This window comes from Phaethon lepturus, unplaced genomic scaffold, assembly GCF_000687285.1.
Source record: "Phaethon lepturus isolate BGI_N335 unplaced genomic scaffold, ASM68728v1 scaffold3009, whole genome shotgun sequence".
Lineage (NCBI taxonomy): Eukaryota > Metazoa > Chordata > Aves > Phaethontiformes > Phaethontidae > Phaethon > Phaethon lepturus.
This window is the reverse complement of record NW_010561071.1, coordinates 114,878-136,556: the sequence shown is the minus strand read 5'-3', so window position 1 is coordinate 136,556 and position 21,679 is coordinate 114,878. Positions and strand designations below refer to the sequence as shown.

Here is a 21,679-nt window from a genome sequence, read left to right as displayed (position 1 = left end):
GGAATGCTGAATTTCATCTGTCCAGCTTTCATACTAACATGTGCTTCAATTCCAGACTCATGGAATATATTAGAGTTCATCTCCATGCCACTTCTAGCAAATTCAGGCATGCTTACTCCCAGGTGTGTTACAAACTCAATTGCTACAGAAGGTTTAGCAATGAGTTCTGCTTGCATCTATTTAATAGAAACAAAATGGTGTATTTATTTGTCCAACACACTTCTTACTGGTTTTATAAAACAAATTTAATATTCGTGATAATCTAGAGGTAGGTTTTATATATTCAAAAAATTTGACACCCAAGTCACATAAGCAGAAGGACCACGTAAGTGGTAGCTATAACGTAAGAAATATACATCAAGGAACATTACCTACTTTAATGTAAAAATACTCATGCTTCAGAAAGATTTTGTACATGGAGCTACTTGCATGTATTTTTAAATCTGAAGACAAAAGCCAGTTTTCCATTGTAAAAAAAAAATAGCAATTTTCAAATACAATGAATAAAGTATTTGACAAAACAGAAATGGATCCAAGATTTTAATTTCTCTAAACAGAAAACAACTTATTTTCAAGCTTTTGGTTTGGCCATTACAGAAAGAAGGGATAGAATGCAAAATTCTGGAAAAGATTCCAAAGGTAACTAAAAGGCAACCAGTACTAAACTTGAGAACTTATTTTTCAATTTTTACTTAAATTGGGTATATGGTGGGAAATGAAAAGCTTAGGTGAACTGAAACTATTGAGAAATTTATATAAATTATTGACTTAAATTAGAGAAAAATGCTATTAAAAAGTAAAAAAAGAATGGGAATATTTAATTTAATTTTTATATTTTAACTGGATAATTAATTTTCTTTCAAATGCTCTTGAATTGTTACAATTATGAAATGCTTCCTTTCAGATAAAAAACATTTCATTTAACCCAATTTTCAATATTTCTTTCCATTGAAAATAAAAATTTTCATTTTGCATTGGACAGATCAACATTTTGTATGAACTGGTTTGAACAGCAAATTCACATGCTGTAGATTTTGTACTATTCTCATCTGAGAACAGGAAGCGAGAAATAAACAAAGATTAAAAGGATTATTTTTGAAAGGGTGATTAAAATACTTTTAATTCATAAATTTTATTACGTCTCATAAGTTATTATAAGTATTACTTCTTACTTTAATGTAAATGTCATCCACAAATTAAATGGACACCTATAATAAGTAATTTGTTTTTTTCATTTCAAGGGTATTTTGTAGTCTTTAAAATTCTTCTGGTGTTACAGTTTTATCCCTAAATGAGATTATAGATTATTAGGAGGAGACAAAATATAGCCAGCTGTTGAGACTTACACTTTTTTGATGAAGCTTCACAGCTACTTTTGCCCCAGGTGTTGCTATTCCAGACAAGGCAAATTTCAGTTGCAAACCTGCTCCAGTTGGGAGCTCAAACTCATTGTCCATGAACAAGTAGTGAACAAATAAATCCCTGTCAACACCTTTTGAGATGGCTTGTGCAATCTGTGAATCAAACAAGGAAATGAACACTAACAAATTACACTTTGGAATACACACATTTCATACTTTAAAAATAGATCATGGAATGATTGTAACTGTATAATCCAAAAATTAATTTCATATAGAGTACAAAATCTAATTTCTACAGATTCCTTGTTTCAAAAAATATACTAAAGACTGTTTATCAAAATCTCAGCTTTAAACAAACACTAGATTTTACCACACACGGGTCATCTACCCTGACATACACATACAAAGCTGAATTGGCTTAGATAACATGTAACATTCTGACCTCCCCAAAGTCAATGGCAAAGCACTTTTTTACTTCCATGAAAGAAGGGTTTTACCAAATATTCCTAAACTGTACTACATGTTCTTTTCCTTTTAACATGATGAATTATTGCTTAATATCAATATACATTTTCATAGTTAGAAATTTAATAGTATAACATAATGGTCAACACTAAGATTTTAGGCATTGTTCCAGTAGATATCTCAGTCATACAATAAGATCTGAACCTTGCCCTTTTCTTTCCTCTCTCCCATCTTCCAGAAAAACTCCACTTGGTTATTGTGGAGTCTTCACGGATTTCTCAGAGTCCTTCAGACTAAACCTGGATACGTTATTTTAAATATTTTTAATTTCATGATGGTATCAAAACTTCATTCTTTATACAATATGTAAACACAACCTAAATCTTCAAAAAATCTTGTAGAAAAACCCAAATTAATAATACACATTGGTGCATCAGAAACATACCATTTCGGGAATAGTCTGAAGAGTTTTAACACTCTTTAAAATCATGCTTCCCAGCAATTTGAAATCATTGAGTTTCATGTACCCAAGTTCTTCTCCCAGGATTCTCAGATATGCTCTTCCTTCAGGAGCTTCCTTGTTGCCCAGTTCTTTTATCAATTTTTCAAGGTTAAGCATTATTCCTTTCATGATATCCTGAAAATTCAGTCACAATGTAGTAAAACAGATATATGAGAAATCTGTAAGACCATGTATCTAGAATGGTTAGTTACTGAATGTCAGCTAATCTGCACATGCACTTCTTACAGATTTCTCTCCAGACAAAGGCCCCTCCCACATACAAGTAAGAAAAAAACATTGTTAAATAGCATTAAGGATTTTTATTTTAGCGTACCAGAAGAGGAGAAGGCTCATATAGAATAAAGAGGGAAGTGCTGTAATTATTGTGTAAAGATAGGTATGCCGTGCTGCACAGAGAATGTTTTCAAGCTGTACCTGATCCTGCTTGCCATCCTGGGAGTAACCAAAATAGTCAAAAAGTGCCTTGGAAACCTGCTCTGGTGCTCTGCCGTCAACCCAGTACAAGGCCTTGCTTGCAGTGTCGGGGAAAAATCCCTTCTCTCCGAACAGAGCTTCCAGTGTTGGTTCAAATCCCCTTCCATCCAAGCCAAGCTAAAATGAACAGGACAATGCAAGAACTGAGACAGTTTCCCCACTTCTTTGGAGCTTTATAACAGACTTTCTGGGGAACAAACAATGCATTTAAAGTGTATCTTACAAGTCTATGATTCTTAAGGGAAGATACGGAATACTAGGTCTTACAATTAATTTTATCTCCATGGTGAGGTCCAACAAAAAACCTACACATAGGCTGTATCTCACTTAAAACCTACTTTGAGCACTTCAATGTGCCAGTAATGATTCATTAGCATGAAGTCAATTTGTTACAGATGGGTTCATTTTACCCTAGTTGAGGCCTTTAATAACTTCAACAGCGTCGTCCATTCAGTCAGTGGTGACATCACATAATGGATGGCTTGCTCTAAAGCCCATTGAGATCAAATGAAAGTCCCCTTGTAAACATAGTGATCTTTAGATTTCTCCCAAAGCTTGCAAAAACAATACACTATTCAGAGAAAGTTGTTATAAGAAAACAGAAATGAGAAAGAACACAGCTGAATACTAGCAAAAGTTTTTGATAATTACTGTACCTCAAAGATATCGCTTGGGCCAAATCCATACACATTCAGGGTGGTTTTTAGCATGGTCTCTTTAGGAACATAGCTGTTTGGATCAAATACCACATTTCCCTCTACTTTGGCAGAGACAGGATCAACTCCAGGTACAGAAACTCTTTTGGAAATCTGATAATTTTGTGAGAACTTTCTGAAATCTTTGGCTGTTGGGACCTGGTTTCCTTTCAAAGCTTCTTCAACTCGACTTTTTAGCCTAGGAAAGAGGACAGCAATGCAAATATGATTAGTATAAATTCCAAAACCTCATTTAGTCTTAGTTGAGGGATTTATTGTGTCACTTGCAGACATTCATACAACTGAGGTGACTGTAAACGGCTAGGTCTCTGCACATATTAACAGTAAAAATAAGACGGGAATGACTGTAAGCTGGCACTGCTCTGACCAAGCCATACATTTACTCAGCTGATGTGCTTGTTCAAACAAAGAAAACAAACATAAAATGCGCTGCTAAATAACTACCACTGCAATTATGGTCAGAATTTTGCTCTTCCTAGGAGACCAGTATATAACTAAATTTTACTTACTCTTCAATGCCTACTTCTTCAGAGTCTAAGATGTTGGCAATGTGTGAGGCAATAAAGCTTTTCACTTGCTCGTTCTTCTCCTTTGTGAGGACTCTCAAAATCTTTGCAAGATCGTTTGGAGAAGGATTTTTCATCAGTATGAGATAGGCTGCTAGACGTTTGTCTGTAGGTGCATCCCCTTCTTGGAATGCTTTCAGAAGAGCTGAACGGTCCTATATAGAGAAAGGTTTGCACTGATAAGTTGGCTAGTAGATGATACTGCTAAACTCTTTGGGGAATATATAGAATGAAATAATTTCCAGCATGTAATTTTTTCAGGTTTGCACTGATAAGTTGGCTAGTAGATGATATTGCTAAACTCTTTGGGGAATATATAGAACGAAATAATTTCCAGCATGTAATTTTTTCAGGACTGTGTAACTGTTTCTATACCTTATTTCTATAACTGATCAAAAATATTTCATTGAAGCTATTTTTGCACTGATAAGTTGGCTAGTAGATGATACTGCTAAACTCTTTGGGGAATATATAGAATGAAATAATTTCCAGCATGTAATTTTTTCAGGTTTCTATACCTTATTTCTATAACTGATCAAAAATATTTCATTGAAGCTATTTTGATAAAGTTTCTTTTGCTAGAAAATGTCATAGAATTTATGGTTTTATTAAAACTTATTATCTTATCCTATATCTGGCAGGTTACTTTTTTGTTTAGAATGCTGAGTTTTGATTATTGGGAATCAGAAGTGTTCTGGTCTGCAGACATATTCTCAAAATTTGGAAAAAAAGATAATTTAATTTAGGAAAAGAAGGTAATCAAAATCTTGTTGCAGAAAAACTAAAATCATAGTTTGAAAATAAATAATAATTTTAAAATTTAAATGTCTTAAATTAAACTGAATCTGAGGATGTGAGCTCCAGGTGTTTCCCAGGTTCCTAAACTCATTAAGCCTTGTCTGGGAACAAGAGTATGTCTCTTAGAGTAGAAACTTGTTGATATTGAAACTATTTTACTACACTAAGCTGAAGTGCTCTGTATAACGACACACATTCTGTAGAGGTACTTTAATGTCACTGTAATGTAAACATAAATCTAACCAGTACTATTAATAAAATGACAACAAAATGCCAGTATAAAATAGGAACCTGATTTTTTCTTAGTTAAATTTATTTAAATCCGGGGTAATTTGTTAGTTAAAACCACCTTTAAATAAGTAGAACTCCATTTAAGACACTAACAGGAACAGATCCAAACTTCCCATTTAAACTGAGACTGTCTGTACAAACCAACTCCATCTCAAAGGAACAACACCCACTACGTCAGAAGTCTGCAGAACTTCTCAGATATATGTATGGAAACTAAACAAACACAGGAGTTCTAAAAAAGCTGGAGACAGCTAAAAAGGAGATAGCAAAACTATGAAACAATGGGAATGTTTTTGTGTAGCAAATAACTTCTGTGAACAGTCAAGGTGAACTGAACACAGTTTATGCTGGTTCTTGTGACCCAATTTACCTCTTCAGTAATAGTCATTTTCCTGAATGCCTGGATAGCTGCTTTCTGAACTGAAAGTGATGCAGCTTCATTTCTGATACATGTCTTCAGAAAAGATTTCAGGTTGGGTTTAGCTTTCTCCATTACTGCACCCATGTTTCCAATAGCCTGTCAGTGGTGAAAACACAGAAAGATGATAAATATTTTTTCTCCACCAAGAGAAGTAGAGTAATATATGCACTACAATTTAAAATAATAGCCTGCATAAGGAAAGAAGGAAATAAAAATACCCGAAGTGTAAGGTATGTGAGTTCATCTTCCCCAGAACAATCAGTGCCAAGTAGTGATACCATGAAGTCTGCAACATCTGTGATTTCCTCTGTCACAATTATCTTCTCGTTGTAGAACCTAAAGAAATAGAGAAGCCCATTAGAAACAAAAGGAGAAAATAGGAAATGTCTATTTATTTTCTATTCACAAAGAGCAAATTAATGAGAATAACAGAAAGTCCTCAAAATGTGACTACTCTTAGGGTTTACTCTAAGCATTGTAATATTTTCTTGAGGTTATTTTGTACAATTACATGCTATCATTACTTACTTAGTAACAGCATGACTCAAGCCATAAAAAGAAGCTCTACTTGGCTGATATTGGGCCATGTTAAGTATTTCCCGTATTCTTTTCGGAGTTGGAGAAGGCAATAGTCCCAGGGTATATGTGACCAGGTCTACCAGAAGCGGATTCACATTTCCAGTTCTCAGTAATTGAAGGACTGCACCATAGCACTCTGGAGTCCCACACTGAGTCAGGGCCTGAACTGTGATGGAACTGAAAGGAAAAGAGATCACTTTGATTAATTAATTCCCTGTTTGCACTTACCACTGCATGTTCCAAGTTTGAAATAAACATTTGACAGGTTTGTTTAGGTGTCAGTATAAAAGATATGCTTATGCATGACTGGAAGCAAATCACACAATTGCTTATCAAAAAGAAGATTCTTAGTTTTACAAGTTACACTAATAACATGATTAGAACAACAGAAAAGCATCAATGTGTATCATTACACAGATGTATCTTTTTTTTCTCCACAACAGACTTTCCTACAACTTTAAGTACTATAATATAATATATTGAAACTGACTGAGGCTCTAGTCCCTCTACAGACTGAGGACATAAAATATATGTAAATTGACTCAAGTCTGGCTAGGACAGAAGAGTAAAGGTGGGGAGTGGAGGGCAGGGTCAGACCAAAGAATGGTGGCCTTCCATGTCTCCAAAAATCTCACTTTCAAAACTGTGTTCTTTGCTATAAGTCAGACTTGGGAGTTTGGAATTACAGTTATTGTCCTTGAGCAAAACTCCATGAAAGGCATTTGGCTATAATAACATATCCACAGGATTGTGTCTGGCATACACGCTTGGGATGGTGGTGGGGAGAAAAACCCTGTGCTGGGCTATGAAATACTCTAATTTATAGCTCAGCTTCTCCATTAAGTTTGGAAGATTTGATGGGGGAATGATCAGAACAGAAATAAAAATAGAAGGCTAGAACTTTCAGATCTATTTGAATTCTTATCCTGTTCTCATATATTTAATGTTCAAGTTCCAATTAACAACTGAGCGTTTCTGATGGAAAAATGTGAAATCTACAGGTTTTATTCTCTCCTCCTTATTTCTGTCCCTAGGTAATTCTGATGATACATATCCTTCTGAAAAACACTCTTTACATCTAATTAACCTCTAATTTAAAATCTCTTGCGGCAAATCATCAAGTTTAGAATGGGTTTGCAATGGCATTGACATGTGGTGTACTTGCACAAGGAACTGTTGTAACATACCTTGAAGTTTCCATCATCTTTGGTACAAGAGAGCCAAGAGTGGTGTTAGGTAAACTTCTAAGTCCAGAAACAAATCTGTAAAAGAGTCTTGCTCTCTGCTGGTTCTGTTGGGAGGCTGTAAGTTTCTGCAGATCCTGAAGGGTTTTCAGAACAGCATCCCCCTGCCTGGGAAATTTGGCATCTATACTTTCCAGCGCAAGTCCTTTCTCTTCCAGTTCATCTAGCAATTAAAAAAAATTGCATTCTTTATGTCTTTATCAAGGGGCTATGTTCATTTTCATCTTCCAGTCATACATTCAGTATAACTATAAACTCTGCAGATTATTTTATATGATAACTGATGAAGTTAAACATATTTAGCTGAACTGTTTCTAAAAATAATGGAGTGGAATATAAATGTAATTCTCCCAAAAGTTTAAAACCACCTATTTGCATACATTCTTTTAAATATTCATGAAGATGATTCCTTAACACCTTTTATACTAGCAGTTTGCTTTTCAACTTTTAATGAATATATCTTAGGAGAAATATGTAATGATTAGAAATAACAACTGCATGTCAAAGAAGTGTGTTTCAGAACCAAATATATAGTAATCATGGACTGTTTACATTTGGCAGCTGAATCTAAAAGTTGCATAAGAAATTATGGTTAGCTAAAAAGAGCACATTAAACTAATTTCCAATAAGATTAAAATTACTTTCCAAGCAAGTTATAAATTTTTAATTATAAAGAATAATTTCAAAACTAAAATGTAAAAAGAAAGATTATTTCAAATTAAATTGTTTTTAAACTTTTCATGTTTTCCCATTTTATACCCCAACATTTTTCCCGACTAAATTGATCAAATTCCATTAAAAATTATTAATTGTTTTGGTCCCTATAACTGCATCTTTAATTCATTCACTGTTTAAAAAAAAATTGTCCCTGTATTTAGCCTGTATTTGTATTTTGTCCCCATATTTGTATTATTGAGAATTGCAGCTATACCTTCATCAAAATTTCTGTTATTGATCTTTGGGGTATCTTCAAGCTTCAGTGTCTGGTTGACCTCTGTCATCACACCGTAGCGATTTCTAGCAAACAAAGAAAAATTCAGTGCTTTAGTTGAGTCTAAGTACCTTTGAGGGGTCTTGCCATGCCTCCTGTCTCCTTGAGAACAAAATGGCTATTCGGGGATGAAGTCAGGGCAGAATGGGATATATCACTATATAAAAAGAATATTTATAAATAAAGAGTAATGGTAAATAGTGAACAACCTACTTGTAGGAAGAAGGCAGAAAGAGGTGTTTTTCACTGCAGACAGCATCTCTTATATGCCTTTTCTTTGCATCAATATTGTAATGACAGAATTGAGTGCTCCTTAGAAGAGTAGATAATGGGATGTTCTGTAAAATAGAGTTTGGCAGTCATTTTACCAAATAGTATAGGAAACAAACATAGTTTTAAAGGCTGCTGCAGTTTTACTGTAATATTAGCAGTTGCAGCATATTGGAAACAATGGTGCATAACTGAAATCATTCTCACACAAAGACAAAATTGTGCAGGATCAATCTTTAGTCTTAAGTCTCTTCACAGGCAAAAATCCCACTGAAATTTTCCCTTAGGCCTTATTGAGGTGTTTGGCTTAGTAGTTACTTCATGACTGATCCCTTGCTGCCTGCAACAAAGGACTCCTTCATAGAAACCAGCCTGTAATTTTTAAAGTAGTTCAGGCCCCTTGTAATGGTTGATGCTCTTTTTAATTTCACTCATTATACAAATTTTAAAGATTTCTACAACAAGTTGTAGAAGTGGCAGAATTTATAAAATGTGTTTTTAGCATGATATGAAATCCTAATTATTTTTTTTAAGGGAGAACACTCAAAAGCACAGGTGTCATGATAGCAGGAAGAAATCTGACAATATTCAGGCAAGCAACTGCATTTGATCATTGTGGATTAACATGTAGCCTGAACAGCATGACAAACCATTTACTTCAGGGCATTTAGAGCCCTCTCCTCCTGCACATCGTATACACATCAGGGGTTTGATGGACTAGGTGTTATACATAAAATTGGAATGTTGAAAATTTTGACCCACAAAACTAAAAATCGCATAATCAGCAGTACAAACTCTGTCTATGAAAAGCTTTCCTTTAAAAAATAATGAAAAGAACATGAAAGAAAGTAAATACACTCTCTGTCTGCATCTGTTTTTCTCTATTGACTGCCAACAAAACCACAATCTGATCTAATGCAACAATGCAGAAAACCTATTTAAGCTTCTAGAAGATAAATATGAAATTTAGTTGTTGTAGTAGTTTATCATTTTAAGTGATATAGTGAAGAATGTTACATCATATATTTTTAATTGTATACTTACTAGTCCCTTTACAATGGCAATAGGGCTGACATAATCTCTGATTGGACTGAAGTTATCACAGGCTTTCAGGTCCCTGTTAATTGAAATATCTTCTGCAACATTTCCTTTTCTAGATTTGAATTCAACTTCACTGTCACACTTTCCATATACAGTATCCTGGAAAGAAGACAGAAATCAGCGTCTTTGTTCATGCTGTCAGACATTTTCTGATCTAGCTGAAAGGCACCCTTTCTCATCTGAATTTCCAGGTCTTTTGAAAATGATGTTCAAGAGTAACTCTACTAGGTGAGGTTTCTTCCATTTGTTAAGTAAATAAAGTGAATGCTTTCAAAACACCTACCATTGAAATTGTTTTTATGTTTTCTACTGTTTCTGTTGGCACAAGTAGAGCTGAGATGATCCCTCTCTTGAGATTCAGTACATTCAGAAGTTCATCCTTCTCTGGATACAGCTTGACTTTTGCTCCATCCTGAATGATGAATTTTAGCTCATGCCTGCCCCAAAAAACCCCAACATTAGTATGAAATAGCATTAAAGCCACCCAGTGAAGAACATGTTATCAATAAACTGCTGGGGTATAGCTAAAGCATCATGTTTATCTTGGTCTATCATAAGTAACTATTCACTGTTGTTACTATTAGTGAGTATTACTATTAAAGCAGCAAAATTCTAACCAAGGACATTCTGATATCAGCAGACTACGTCATCTAAGGACAAACAAATGTCAAGAGCAATGGCTGGAAGTTGAACTTGCACAAATTCAGAGATGAGATAAGTAAATTTTTAGAATGAGGTAATTATTAACTGCTGCAATGGGCTACAAAATGATGGGAAGGATTCTCTACTAGCTGCAGTCTTTAAATAAAACCTTGATTGTTTCCTGAGAAACATATTTTAACATTGTCTCAAATTGTTTTGAGATCTATGGCTTGTGAAAAAAGATTGAGTGGATACCGAGGCACTGAAACAAGTGTGAAGGTGCATGAGTAAAACATGACTGACAAGCACTACAGATTAGTTGGGTGGAGGGAATAGTAGCAGTAAATTACGAAAGCAGGTAAGTATAGAAAAGATAAGTTGCATAGGTCATTAAAGATCGTGATAGGAAATCTGGACTTCAGTCTAAAATGCCTTTCTATTGCACAGTCATTCTACCATGTCAGCAAAGGAAAATTATCTTAAAATGGCTGCACATAAACATTTGAGAATTTGCTTACAAGAAGGAACATTCCACTTCCAATAATCTTTTAGGGGACTACCCAACAGTTTCCTGATGCAGGTGATACAAATGACAAAAGCATTCCAGGTGAAAATTCTGGAGGGAAAAAAACTTCCCTACTAGCAATTGAGAACTGTGCCAAGGTAGCCCTAAATTATAACAGGGAGAGTTTTGCTGCAGAATCACTTTATAAATCTACTATGTTATCATGAAATGTGTTCTATGCCTGGACAAACATAGTCAGGGTGGACTGTAACATTGCAGCCTGTTCCATGTTGAGGCTACGAGTACTGATGATAACTGACATTGCTTACTTGGACATGGCATTTGCAAAGTCCTCAGAGTTCTTTGACTTTTTCAGCATGGCCCTTCCCTCAGTGTCAACACCAAATGTTTCCCTCAGGGAGCAATGCATTGTCCTCAGGATGAAGTGGCACAGCTGTGGTACCTCCAGTTCAACCTGAAAACACAAATATGATGTGTTTATCCTTTTTTCATTATCACGTTTCCAGGATCATCCAGTTACAGTTTTGAAAATATGGTATTCCTTGGGTTTGTGAAGTCAGAATCACCCTGATATAGCAGCGGTTGGGAAAGATTCCAAAGTACTCTAAAAAGCTTAAGGTAACTTGAGGGGGAAGATGTGAAAGCATATGAAATGGCCTCAAGTTGTGCCAGGGGAGGTTTAGATTGGATATTAGGAAAAATTTCTTCACTGAGAGGGTGGTCAAGCATTGGAACAGGCTGCCCAGGGAGGTGGTGGAGTCACCATCACTGGAAGTGTTCAAAAAATGTGTGGATGTGGCGCTTCAGGACAGGATTTAGGGAATATGGTGGCATTGGGTTAATGGTTGGACTTGATGATCTTCAAGGTCCTTTCCAACCTTAGTGATTCTGTGGTTCTGTGATTCTGTGAAAGCAGGTATTTGCTTGGCTAATGGCATGGGGTATACTATATACACTGTAAACAAGCAGCATAGGTTCTGAATATTTCTCGTATTAGAACTGTATAAAAGCAAGAGTCACTAAACTGATCAATGTTTAGACTCTGTCAAAACAGTGTGTGCTAAATACAAATATTTTCCCCATTTACTTCATTTCAGAAAAATTCCATGATGGGAAAGTTTTGTGCAAGATGGAGCGACACTGGGTAGTTTAATGGCCTATGGGACCTCTTACAGCCCTGATCCTGGCTTGACTGTTACCATCAACAGGCCATCAAGTGGTATTCATGGCATCAATGAGCTGTTTTAGTTCAACTATAATTGTTTGATGGACACTGGTAGACTCAGCCTGGGAGCTACGGAAAACTGAACTACTAGGTCTTCTCCCTCTCTCTTGTAAAAGTACAGCCAGGTCAGGATTGAAATGCACTGGCACAGTGGTATGAAGGACTTCTGCCACCCTCAGTGACTTCTGTCTAGGACAGGGAGGGCTTAGTCTTCAGGACTCTCAACATGTGCCTTTCAAAAGAATGATCTTGTTTGGAAAAACATTGATGGATGCTCCCCAGCTGCCAGCTCCCATGATCCCAAGGGTTGTATTAATTCCTTTTTTCCTACCTTGCAAGTGATCTTTGAACCGCTTCGAGAATCTGCTGTTCCCGTGATCCCATTTGATGTTTCTGCTTCATATAAGTAAACATATTTCCTGAGGTGTTTAAATCTAGTTGCATCTTCTGCAATTGGGGAAACAAGAGTGCTGTTATGACTTGGGTAGGATATGCTTATGTAGATCCTTACAATAGACGCTTAGTGTTGTGTAACTAAAACGAATGCCACATATGAAGGAAGACATGAGGACCCTCCCATTATTTCTTTTTACAGAACAGCTTTCGGACAAAGAAGTAATGCCTTCGTGTCAGTTGGATACTTTCTGAAGCATAAGACAAAACTTGTGGGGGAAGCATAAGTTTTGGGGTACCCTGCTCTGTTTGATGAGATATGACAATATCACCCCATCCGGCCTTCAAATCATGCCCCATTAAAGTTAATTTCTGTTGAGGAACTAGCATTCCTCAATACCATTTCACCTGAATCGACAAGAGTATCTTGATGATGAGATATCTCATGATCTGCTCTAATTCACTTACTAGATCAGCAAATTTTACTAGAGTAGGCTGTTTTTAATGGAGATAAACTTTAGTTATATAAAGAGCATCCAGAACAAGGAAAAAGCACTACATTATGAGTAAGAATAAGGCAGGAGGCATGTATTTGCAGGAATTTCTCTTTTTATCAAAGGAAGCTCCAAAACCTAATGGGCTTCTTTCATGGGATGAATTTCACCTGTGTTTAATCTGTCCCTGTTGCTTTCAGAGGCAATTCATCTGTAATTTTAAACCCTAGAAGCAGGAATAAATGTGGTAATAGAGACATAAAAAAAAAAAAATTGTCTCAGTGTCAAACACAGGGATATAAGATCTTTTGGTGTCTGGAATGCATAACGTAGGCCAAAGTCCTCAATTACAATTCACTCCCATTATAACTGCAGGCATCATTTTACACTAAACATACTATGATCAGGCATTTTAAGTGACTATGTTAGAGCAGGTTAGGTCTATCTGAACCCGAAGTTACTGTTCCCTCTGTTTAGACTGAGCAACTCACTGGGACTGTGACATTGTTGTGATCCTGAGTGAAAAGCAATTTCCTAAATTGCACCTCTGTGTTTATTTGTGACTGAACGTATTAGAATCCTGATCTACATTTATAGCAAAAAAAAAGGTAAAGTCATCTCAGTGTAAACCCACACGCCCACCATCAAATCTGTATGATTTTGCCTCCCTATACTTGCCATGAATGTAGCTTACTCTTTGCCTTTTATAAAATATTTGTCATGGCAGAGGCCAACGGCAATGTCATCTTGCCCTTTATGTCACAGAATTGCATACTTAGAGAGGAGAACAGAATAGTAGTATAAATCTTGAATTTCCTCCTTGGACTATCACTTTTATAAACTTTACATACTTTAATAGTGTTTTAACTGATATTACTTTCATGTAATTGCTAAACAGAATTAATATAATTAATACTAGCCATCATACAGTAATCAGCATCTTACAAATATCTGAAAACTGAATTAAGTTATCTAATTAACATTAAAATTAACAGCTATAAAACAATTCAACACTATCCCTGTCACTTTTGGCTATCCTGGACTATAACATTGCTTAACTGTACATTTTCAGAAATTTTTGCAATGCCAGTATCTACTACACTAAAGCCAAATGGCTAGTTATTTTTTGTTTTACTGCTTTTAAACAGAAACAAATGGAAAAGGAAGAGGGAAAACATAAAATTAGAAATGCAAATACCAAATAATTTACTGTATCAAAACTAAACAAGAAATTGGCAATGAAGCCCAGTAGTCTTTGAGTTGGTTCAGGCAGCTGAAATAAACCAAATTTTGCCTGGAGATGGTGCTAAAGTATCCAACAAGGGAAATCCTGATGATCCAAAGGGACAAAGAACAAAACAACTCATTCGGTACTTTGACCCTATGGTGGAACATTATGTATCTAACCAAGGAGTCAGGGCCAGTCAGAGTTCATTACAAAGATAGGGCATAAAGTCAGCATTTCCTGAGTCTTGACTTGTTTAAAGAAATTGCTGTCCTTGCTGACAGAGTTGATGATTTATTCTGCAGGTATCTGGTTAGATACCCAAGTGCAATTCTGTGTGTTTAGAAGCCATTGTGAAGGGTAAATGAGAAGTGAGATGCTGCCCACGGTAAAGTGTAATGTATATAGCCTCACTGCTAAAGCTTCACATCTGATGAACAAGGATTTCTAGATTGAGGAATTTGCACCTGACAATTAAGAAATCAACAAAACAGTGGAAAGCAGTTTCTTAATGCGAGATTTTTAAAAGTTTAGAAACTCAGTCTCGGCTTCTCCAGTCTTAGGAAACTTTTGAAATTCTTTGAGCCAAGCCTTATGGAAAACTAAATACCTAAAATAAATGCCAAAAAAGACTTCAGAATATTGCCATCACTTCTGTTTCAGTTATTTCAGAAGAAGAGATTTATGGAATAGGAAAAGTCAAGTTTTGAAAGATGTATTCAGTTCATATAATGACATAAGATAACAAAAGCAGATGCAAGAAATCAGTTACTTGAACATCCTGGATTTCCACTTTCAGGCGGTTCTTCTTCTGTAAAGAATAAAAACGAAAATTAAAAGGTGGAAAAGAAGTTTGTAGCTATATATAAAACAAGGGCTATGGAAATATAAATGGGTATACTACATTTTCATTGTAAGATCTTTTCAATTCATGCCAACTTTTGATGTATTTTGGCATACTGTTGTAAATAATAAAGCTACTACTAACATTGACAGTAGAGAGTCAAATCTAAAGGGAGTTGCAGTAGTTGCCTTGATATTGTGAACTAAGACCTCAGAATGGGATCTTTAAGTCACTGAATTAAATTATTTTGATTTAAACTGAGAAGGAAAAGATTATAGGTTAACAAGAATTTTTAAAAGCCCTATGTTATGTGAAATTGAAAGTTTATAAATGATGGGCACGAAATCTAGAAGTAGACAGATGAAATGCACCATATAACATGGTTCACTAAAATTTTAGTCTATTTGAGCACGCAAAAATACTGCATAATGGATGAATGGCTATATTTTGCTGCTTGTATATTTAAAAAGACAGCTTTGACGATTAATACTACAATTGCCTGCTATTAAATCTTTTCTGAATATTGAGAGTTCATTCTTTGGAGGAAAAGGACACTGACTAGAAACCTATTCAAGTTAAGAAGAATCATTTGCTCCAATCTTAGGTATGTGCTATGTAACTCTTTATAAAATACAACACAATACAATACAATAAAATAACATAAAATAAAATATGATCTAGTAAATTTGCTGTCTTCATTTGATGCTATGTCATTCTTTGGGATGTAACACATGAATGCCAGCACTTTTCACAATATTCACTGCACACTTTCCAAGTTTTCATTCTGGGAATTCTAAGGTTGACCACTCTAGAAATAGAGTGTCACATTAGTTACAGTAACAGCAACAGCAATATTACTATTACTATTGCAACAGTAACAGCAATAACTTTATTAATAACCATTAGAAACAAGTGAATCCTTTAAAATTGTATAACATCAGTCAACAACAGAATATTAGTTCAACAAAGGTGTATTTATGATGGAATCAATCTGCACACAAAACCAGACCTGCATAATTGGCCCCGGACTCACTTTCCTCCTTAAGGTTCCTGAAGTCTTAAGTAATACTATAGTGTCGTATTCTAAAAAGCCACTTCTTGGGAAGCAAGGATAGCTCACAATCCACAGCACCATATCCATCTAGGCTGTCTTTTCGGATCTTAGGAACAAAAACTCTACTGGCCTACTTCTTTTGCTGCTACTACTACTGATGACTATGTCCCTTTAACACAAAACTGTATTTCAAATGTCAGTATTGCCGCCTGCCAAAGACATTTTGCTTTATTGCGCTCTGTCTTCACATTTACCGCAAAATAGTTTAGTAACAGCTGGGATAAGTCTGTATGGTATCTCCAAGCTACAGTATCTCCATGAGGGTTTAAAAGGACAGTATTACAGAAAAAACATTAGGCCAAAATAAATTGTGTGAATTCCCTACAAGTTGCAAAATACATTAAACCTGATCAAAGACACCTGATGACATTTGTGACTTTTTCTATGCTGGACTCCTCTTACAACTGCCCAGTCCTACAAAGGGAAGAGATGATACCTTTGCCACACTTGCCCTCTTTAATTCTATAATCCATTGTCCTGTTGATTTTTGCATTAGTGTTGTTTTAACATAAATAAATGCTCATAAATAAAGTAGCAAAAAGCACTAACATAAAAGGCAGTACTTACGTGTGAGGACACCACTGCTGAGCAGCAGCAAGAGCAGCAAGAGCTGCACAGGGCCCATGGTGAGCCCCGACCCCTCTTGCTGCTCCTTCTTTTCCTCCGTTTTTCCTTCCCTCCCCTCTTCACCTCTTCCCTACCGCCTCAGAGGGAGAATGAGCCTTCTGACTTGGACCTCCATTTATATAGTCTGTGGCAAGCAGCTGAGGCAAACGGTTTAGAAAGCTCAGAGCAAATTGCCAAAGGTCCAAAGGTGAGAGTCCCAGATCCTCACTGCGCTCCAGACAATGCTCTGCTTTGGTTGCTGGGAGTCCCTGAAGGCAGAAGACGGAGCATATACGGGAGATAAGTCACTCTTCCAGTTCACTGTTTTTTTTCTTCAACAAGAGTTTTAGAAGCAAAATCCCTCAGCTACAGACTCTGACAATGTATTCAAATAAATTTCCCACATCTACATAGGAACGATTACAATGCATAAATTATAGCTGGAAGAAATGATTACTGCGGCATGCTTTCAGTACAGATGTTGAGGCGTTTAAGGGTATGAGTATTTGAGAAAATGACTATTGTGCAGTTTAGACATCTTCCCTTTACAGGCAGGAGAATGGAAGTTTAAGATTTTTTTCTTTCTTGTAGCAAAATTTGTCATATGCCATTCTAAAAATAATTTTACATTTACTTGCAATATTCCAGTAAATCAGGACATATTGATGTTGAAAGTAAATTCTGCATGATTTTTTTATTTCATTATTTTTAGATTCAATTTCTCATGTTTGCTAATAATAGCAAAAATATGAAAATAAGATAATAAAATTTATCTGAATTAAGAAGATAAACCTGATTAAAATACAGACAAACCTTTTTATGAATATGTATATTGGTAAAAAAGACTGGGTTTACGTCATGAGAAATTCTAGTTGCTTGAATTCTTTCTCTACTCGTATCTATCAAAGCTAACTGCAGTAAAAAAAAAAGACTATTGAAATAGTTAAGTTTATTTTGTTCAGTAAATTTAATTTTCATATATCTGATCAAATGGAAAAGTTTTGACATTCCCAAATCAAAATATTTCCTCTTTGCTTGTTGAATAAAAAATCTAATTTTGGCTTAGCTAAGTGATAATTTATTTTCCCTCGAAATATTACAATGTTACCATGCATCACTTTAAATTTAAAAGTTATCTTTAAAGTCTCTTATTCCTTCAGACTCTTTCTCTCTTGGACTACATAGTTGGGATACATTCCCAGGATGCACTATGATCATGTAACTCCTAACATCAGTTAAGCCAAATGGTAAGCATTGATGTACAACGGGGTGTACGTTCCAGTAAAGGAGACATCTTCCTTGTAATTAGGATTTTGCCTGATGACATTAACAAAAGCATGCCATTTCAGAGAGATTTCTTGCGGAAATTTCTTTTGTGGATTCATCAGTATTGGGAGCATCATGAAGAAGGCATTTTTTAGAATTTTCCATTTTGGTTTCTGTCCTTGGCTTATACCAACCACAGAAACAATAAAGCAACCAATAAGAGATTATTGTTTTTTACTTCCAAAAAGCAACATAGATTTTTGTTTAGTTTTGTGTCCACAACCGCCTTAATATGTGTTGTGATATGTAACAATTATTTTACTTTTTAGAATGATTCTACCAAAGAGACCATACAAAAATGTCATATTTTTGCCCATAGCATTTGATCCCTTTCTGCATTCAAACATCAAGAGATGTGGATTATTACTTAAAATCTATTTATTTGTTCACTTTAACACTGCAGATAAATGGAGCTCTGGAGTGTCCAGCATTCAGGTATTTGTTAGTTATCTTCTTATTTTGCCTGTGTCTCCTCACTGCCTTCAGGTGGTTATCTGGGCTCCAGCTGAGCCTGACTGATTGTATTAATATGACGTCGCATGGACATAAAGAGATTACAGAAGTTATTACTCAACCCATAAGCATGCAGGTAACATGGGTGCATCACTCTACTGTGACAGGTTTATATTGCTGTATTACCTAGTCAAGGGACAGCATTTTTTTCACAACAGGTGCCACAAAATGCCACAGAGTACTTTTATCTATTAAATCATCAAGGAATCCCCATGCTTTCAGTTCATTAGAAGAAGTCAATATTCACATGGAGTTAGACAACATGAAGTTCTTATTTCAGTTATTTCTATGAAATTGTGGGCTTTGACCTCAGAACACAGTTTACTATCCACATCAATCTTTTAAAAATCATATTATCTCATTTCATTCTTTGTGTTTCTCAGTTACTTTTGGCTAAGTCCCACTCTCCTCTGAGTGCATCTCTTGGAAGTGAAATTAAGACTTTGGAGATGGAAACATTCTGAAGCCCAGTGACTGTATCACGGGTCTTATCTCTTTGCATCTTTTGCACTCTATATGCCAAAGACATGCAGAGGGTATTGGTACAGATTTGAAAAGAGAAAGGACGACAGAAACGTCAAACTTTACTCCTTGATGTTTTACACTGGAAGTAGCTCCAGTCTTTGGTATATGCTGTATATCTATAATCTGCACAGATTTGGTCCTGATCTGAAAAACAAACACCTAAATGGAAGTTATCCAACTGTCTTTGGATCAAACCATCTGAGGTGAGTGCTGTGTTCCGTGTTGGTTTTGGTTTTTTTTTTTCATTTAGTCCATATTACTCGGAAATAGGGGCAGTTTGGGCCTTGGTTCTCACCATGGTGAGGTAGCACTGCTGAAGCACTAGGTACTGCCAAAGACCATTAAGTTTATTCACCATTCCCTTCAAAAACTTAAATGCCAATATTAAAAATTATTTTAAAACAATGATCAAATTTTATTGAGAAAAGAACTATTTCTGGACATTTCACACCTTTTTTTCCAGGAGAACTTACTAAAGGACATAAAAATGTCATCAACATCTGGTAACTAACCATTACTGAAATGAAGTTTCATGGCTTATCGAGGAAAATGCAGGGCATTCATTAATGCTGTTGAAATAAGCTAGCTGGAGCTGTCATACATTTCATGAATTTTGCCAATTATGTCTTCTTCCTTTCCTAAAAATCTTGCTGTTGGTTTAGGATGTTCTGTATGTTCATAAGTTGGTAGTACCTAAAAATGAAAAACAGAACACGCACAGATTCTTTGTAGAACACAGAGTAAGTGCAGTTCATATCTGTAAAGACCGATTTATAAACTGAAGGTGTCACACACATGCATGGACTTGGTGTTCATGAAGTCCACTGCTTCATGCGTTCATCAGACCGACTGTGTACGGACTGAATCAATGGTCTTAAGAAGTGCAGGCAGTATGACAGTACTTCTGATATGCTGAATTAATTTTGTACAGAGAGATAATCTGTGCATGGGTGTTATGGATATGGAAAATCTCTGACATGATGTGGAAGCCGTAGCAATCGTAGAATCGTAGAATCAACTTAATTTGGAAGGGACCTCTAAAAGTCATCTTATCCAACTCCACACTCAAAACAGATTTTACTAGATCAGGGTGCTCTGGACCTTGTACAGTGGAGTCCAATTAAATGATGAGGGTGTGATCATTTGCTGTTCTGTCCTTCATGGACTCACACGTAGATGAAGAATTTATGTATTTGGGTGCATTACTGTACTCTAAATGACTGGAACAGCTGCATTTCCACTGGAACTACAGCACTTGCTCGAGAAGTTGATGACCATTTCCTGCTTTGCCATCATGAGAGAGGGTTTGATCCCATGTATAAGCGTCTTATGTATAAAGCTACATGTAATTCTGGTTGGGAGCAGCCTTTCTGATGAACCTGGACTGCTATGTAGCCATGATGTGGTTTGTAGAGCCAGAAAATTTAACAAGTAAATAACGAAACAAGTCCTGTGCACATCGGGACATGTACCTGGGTGGACGAAGTCCTAGGTTCAGCTATGGATGTATTGCACATGTGGATTAAATGCAAACATAATACATGTAGCAGGGACCAGGGCTCAGGACTGAGTACAGGTATTACTTACTTTCAAATTGCTTAAGCTCTCAGTTGTAAGCCATGGCACATTGTACATATGAGTCACTTAAAATGAAAATGGATTTGATTGTCACAGTCACCTGTAGAATCTAGAAAAGCTATGGAAACTGAGCACAGTAAATTAATGCCAGCATATAGCTGGGAGTCAGCATGGGAAAGCATTTTTAATAGCTCCTATTCCATGATGCATGCTATGGTGTCCTGTATTTATGGTACGTATGGCACGACTTGGTGGCCTCCACAGTACTGTACATTTACTGAGCTGTTTCTTTCCAGTATAAATGTATGCATCTTTGTAACACTTCTTCGGTTTTATTTAGGGATTTTCATATGAATACCATTAAATAGAAACTGATAGGATTTGGGCTTCAAATTTGTTTCTTAGCCATACTGTACATTAACACTCTATTTTTTGCAAAGTCTTAGTTGTAGCAGTTCTCCCGACATTCAGAGTCTAGATTTGATTCTAGAAAGAACAATTTCTTTTATGAAATTTTGTCTTCATACTTCACTTCACTACACTTTTTTCCACAGCTGCACAGAGGAAGATGCATCCACTCATCTGAAACTGAATGCCCTTCTTCCTGCACTTGTCTTTCCCAATGAGGAACTGGTTTTACCGTGCCTTTTTTGGCTATGCCAACAACGGTTTTGCTACTACTAATACAAACACAGAAAATCCACTAGCCTTTAACTATATAGTCTATAGTTATTAAATATTATATTATGTATATGTTATCTTACATACTATATTTTACATTACATTATATCTTATAGATAATGGTCTTTTATTCTGCTTGATGATACTGAGATTTCCTTTTTCTATCACTGGAGACTGGTCAAATGTT

At 35.8% G+C, this 21,679-nt stretch overlaps 1 protein-coding gene across 1 annotated transcript in view; it reads right to left on the bottom strand.

Annotated features, from left to right (window-relative positions):
• Positions 1–16,945, bottom strand: part of LOC104626040 (apolipoprotein B-100-like) — a 36,751-nt gene extending 19,806 nt beyond the window's left edge. The window contains 18 exon segments of the mRNA XM_010293851.1: positions 1–176; positions 1,347–1,514; positions 2,272–2,463; positions 2,764–2,940; positions 3,480–3,717; positions 4,049–4,260; positions 5,565–5,711; positions 5,834–5,951; positions 6,144–6,371; positions 7,382–7,601; positions 8,370–8,455; positions 8,643–8,767; positions 9,744–9,899; positions 10,084–10,237; positions 11,277–11,422; positions 12,525–12,640; positions 15,078–15,116; positions 16,831–16,945. The exon segment at positions 1–176 is cut by the window's left edge and continues 8 nt beyond it. Of these exon segments, the coding sequence (XP_010292153.1) occupies positions 1–176; positions 1,347–1,514; positions 2,272–2,463; positions 2,764–2,940; positions 3,480–3,717; positions 4,049–4,260; positions 5,565–5,711; positions 5,834–5,951; positions 6,144–6,371; positions 7,382–7,601; positions 8,370–8,455; positions 8,643–8,767; positions 9,744–9,899; positions 10,084–10,237; positions 11,277–11,422; positions 12,525–12,640; positions 15,078–15,116; positions 16,831–16,888 (2,756 nt within the window). The 5' untranslated portion in view covers positions 16,889–16,945.
• Between the last annotated feature and the right edge of the window lie 4,734 nt (positions 16,946–21,679).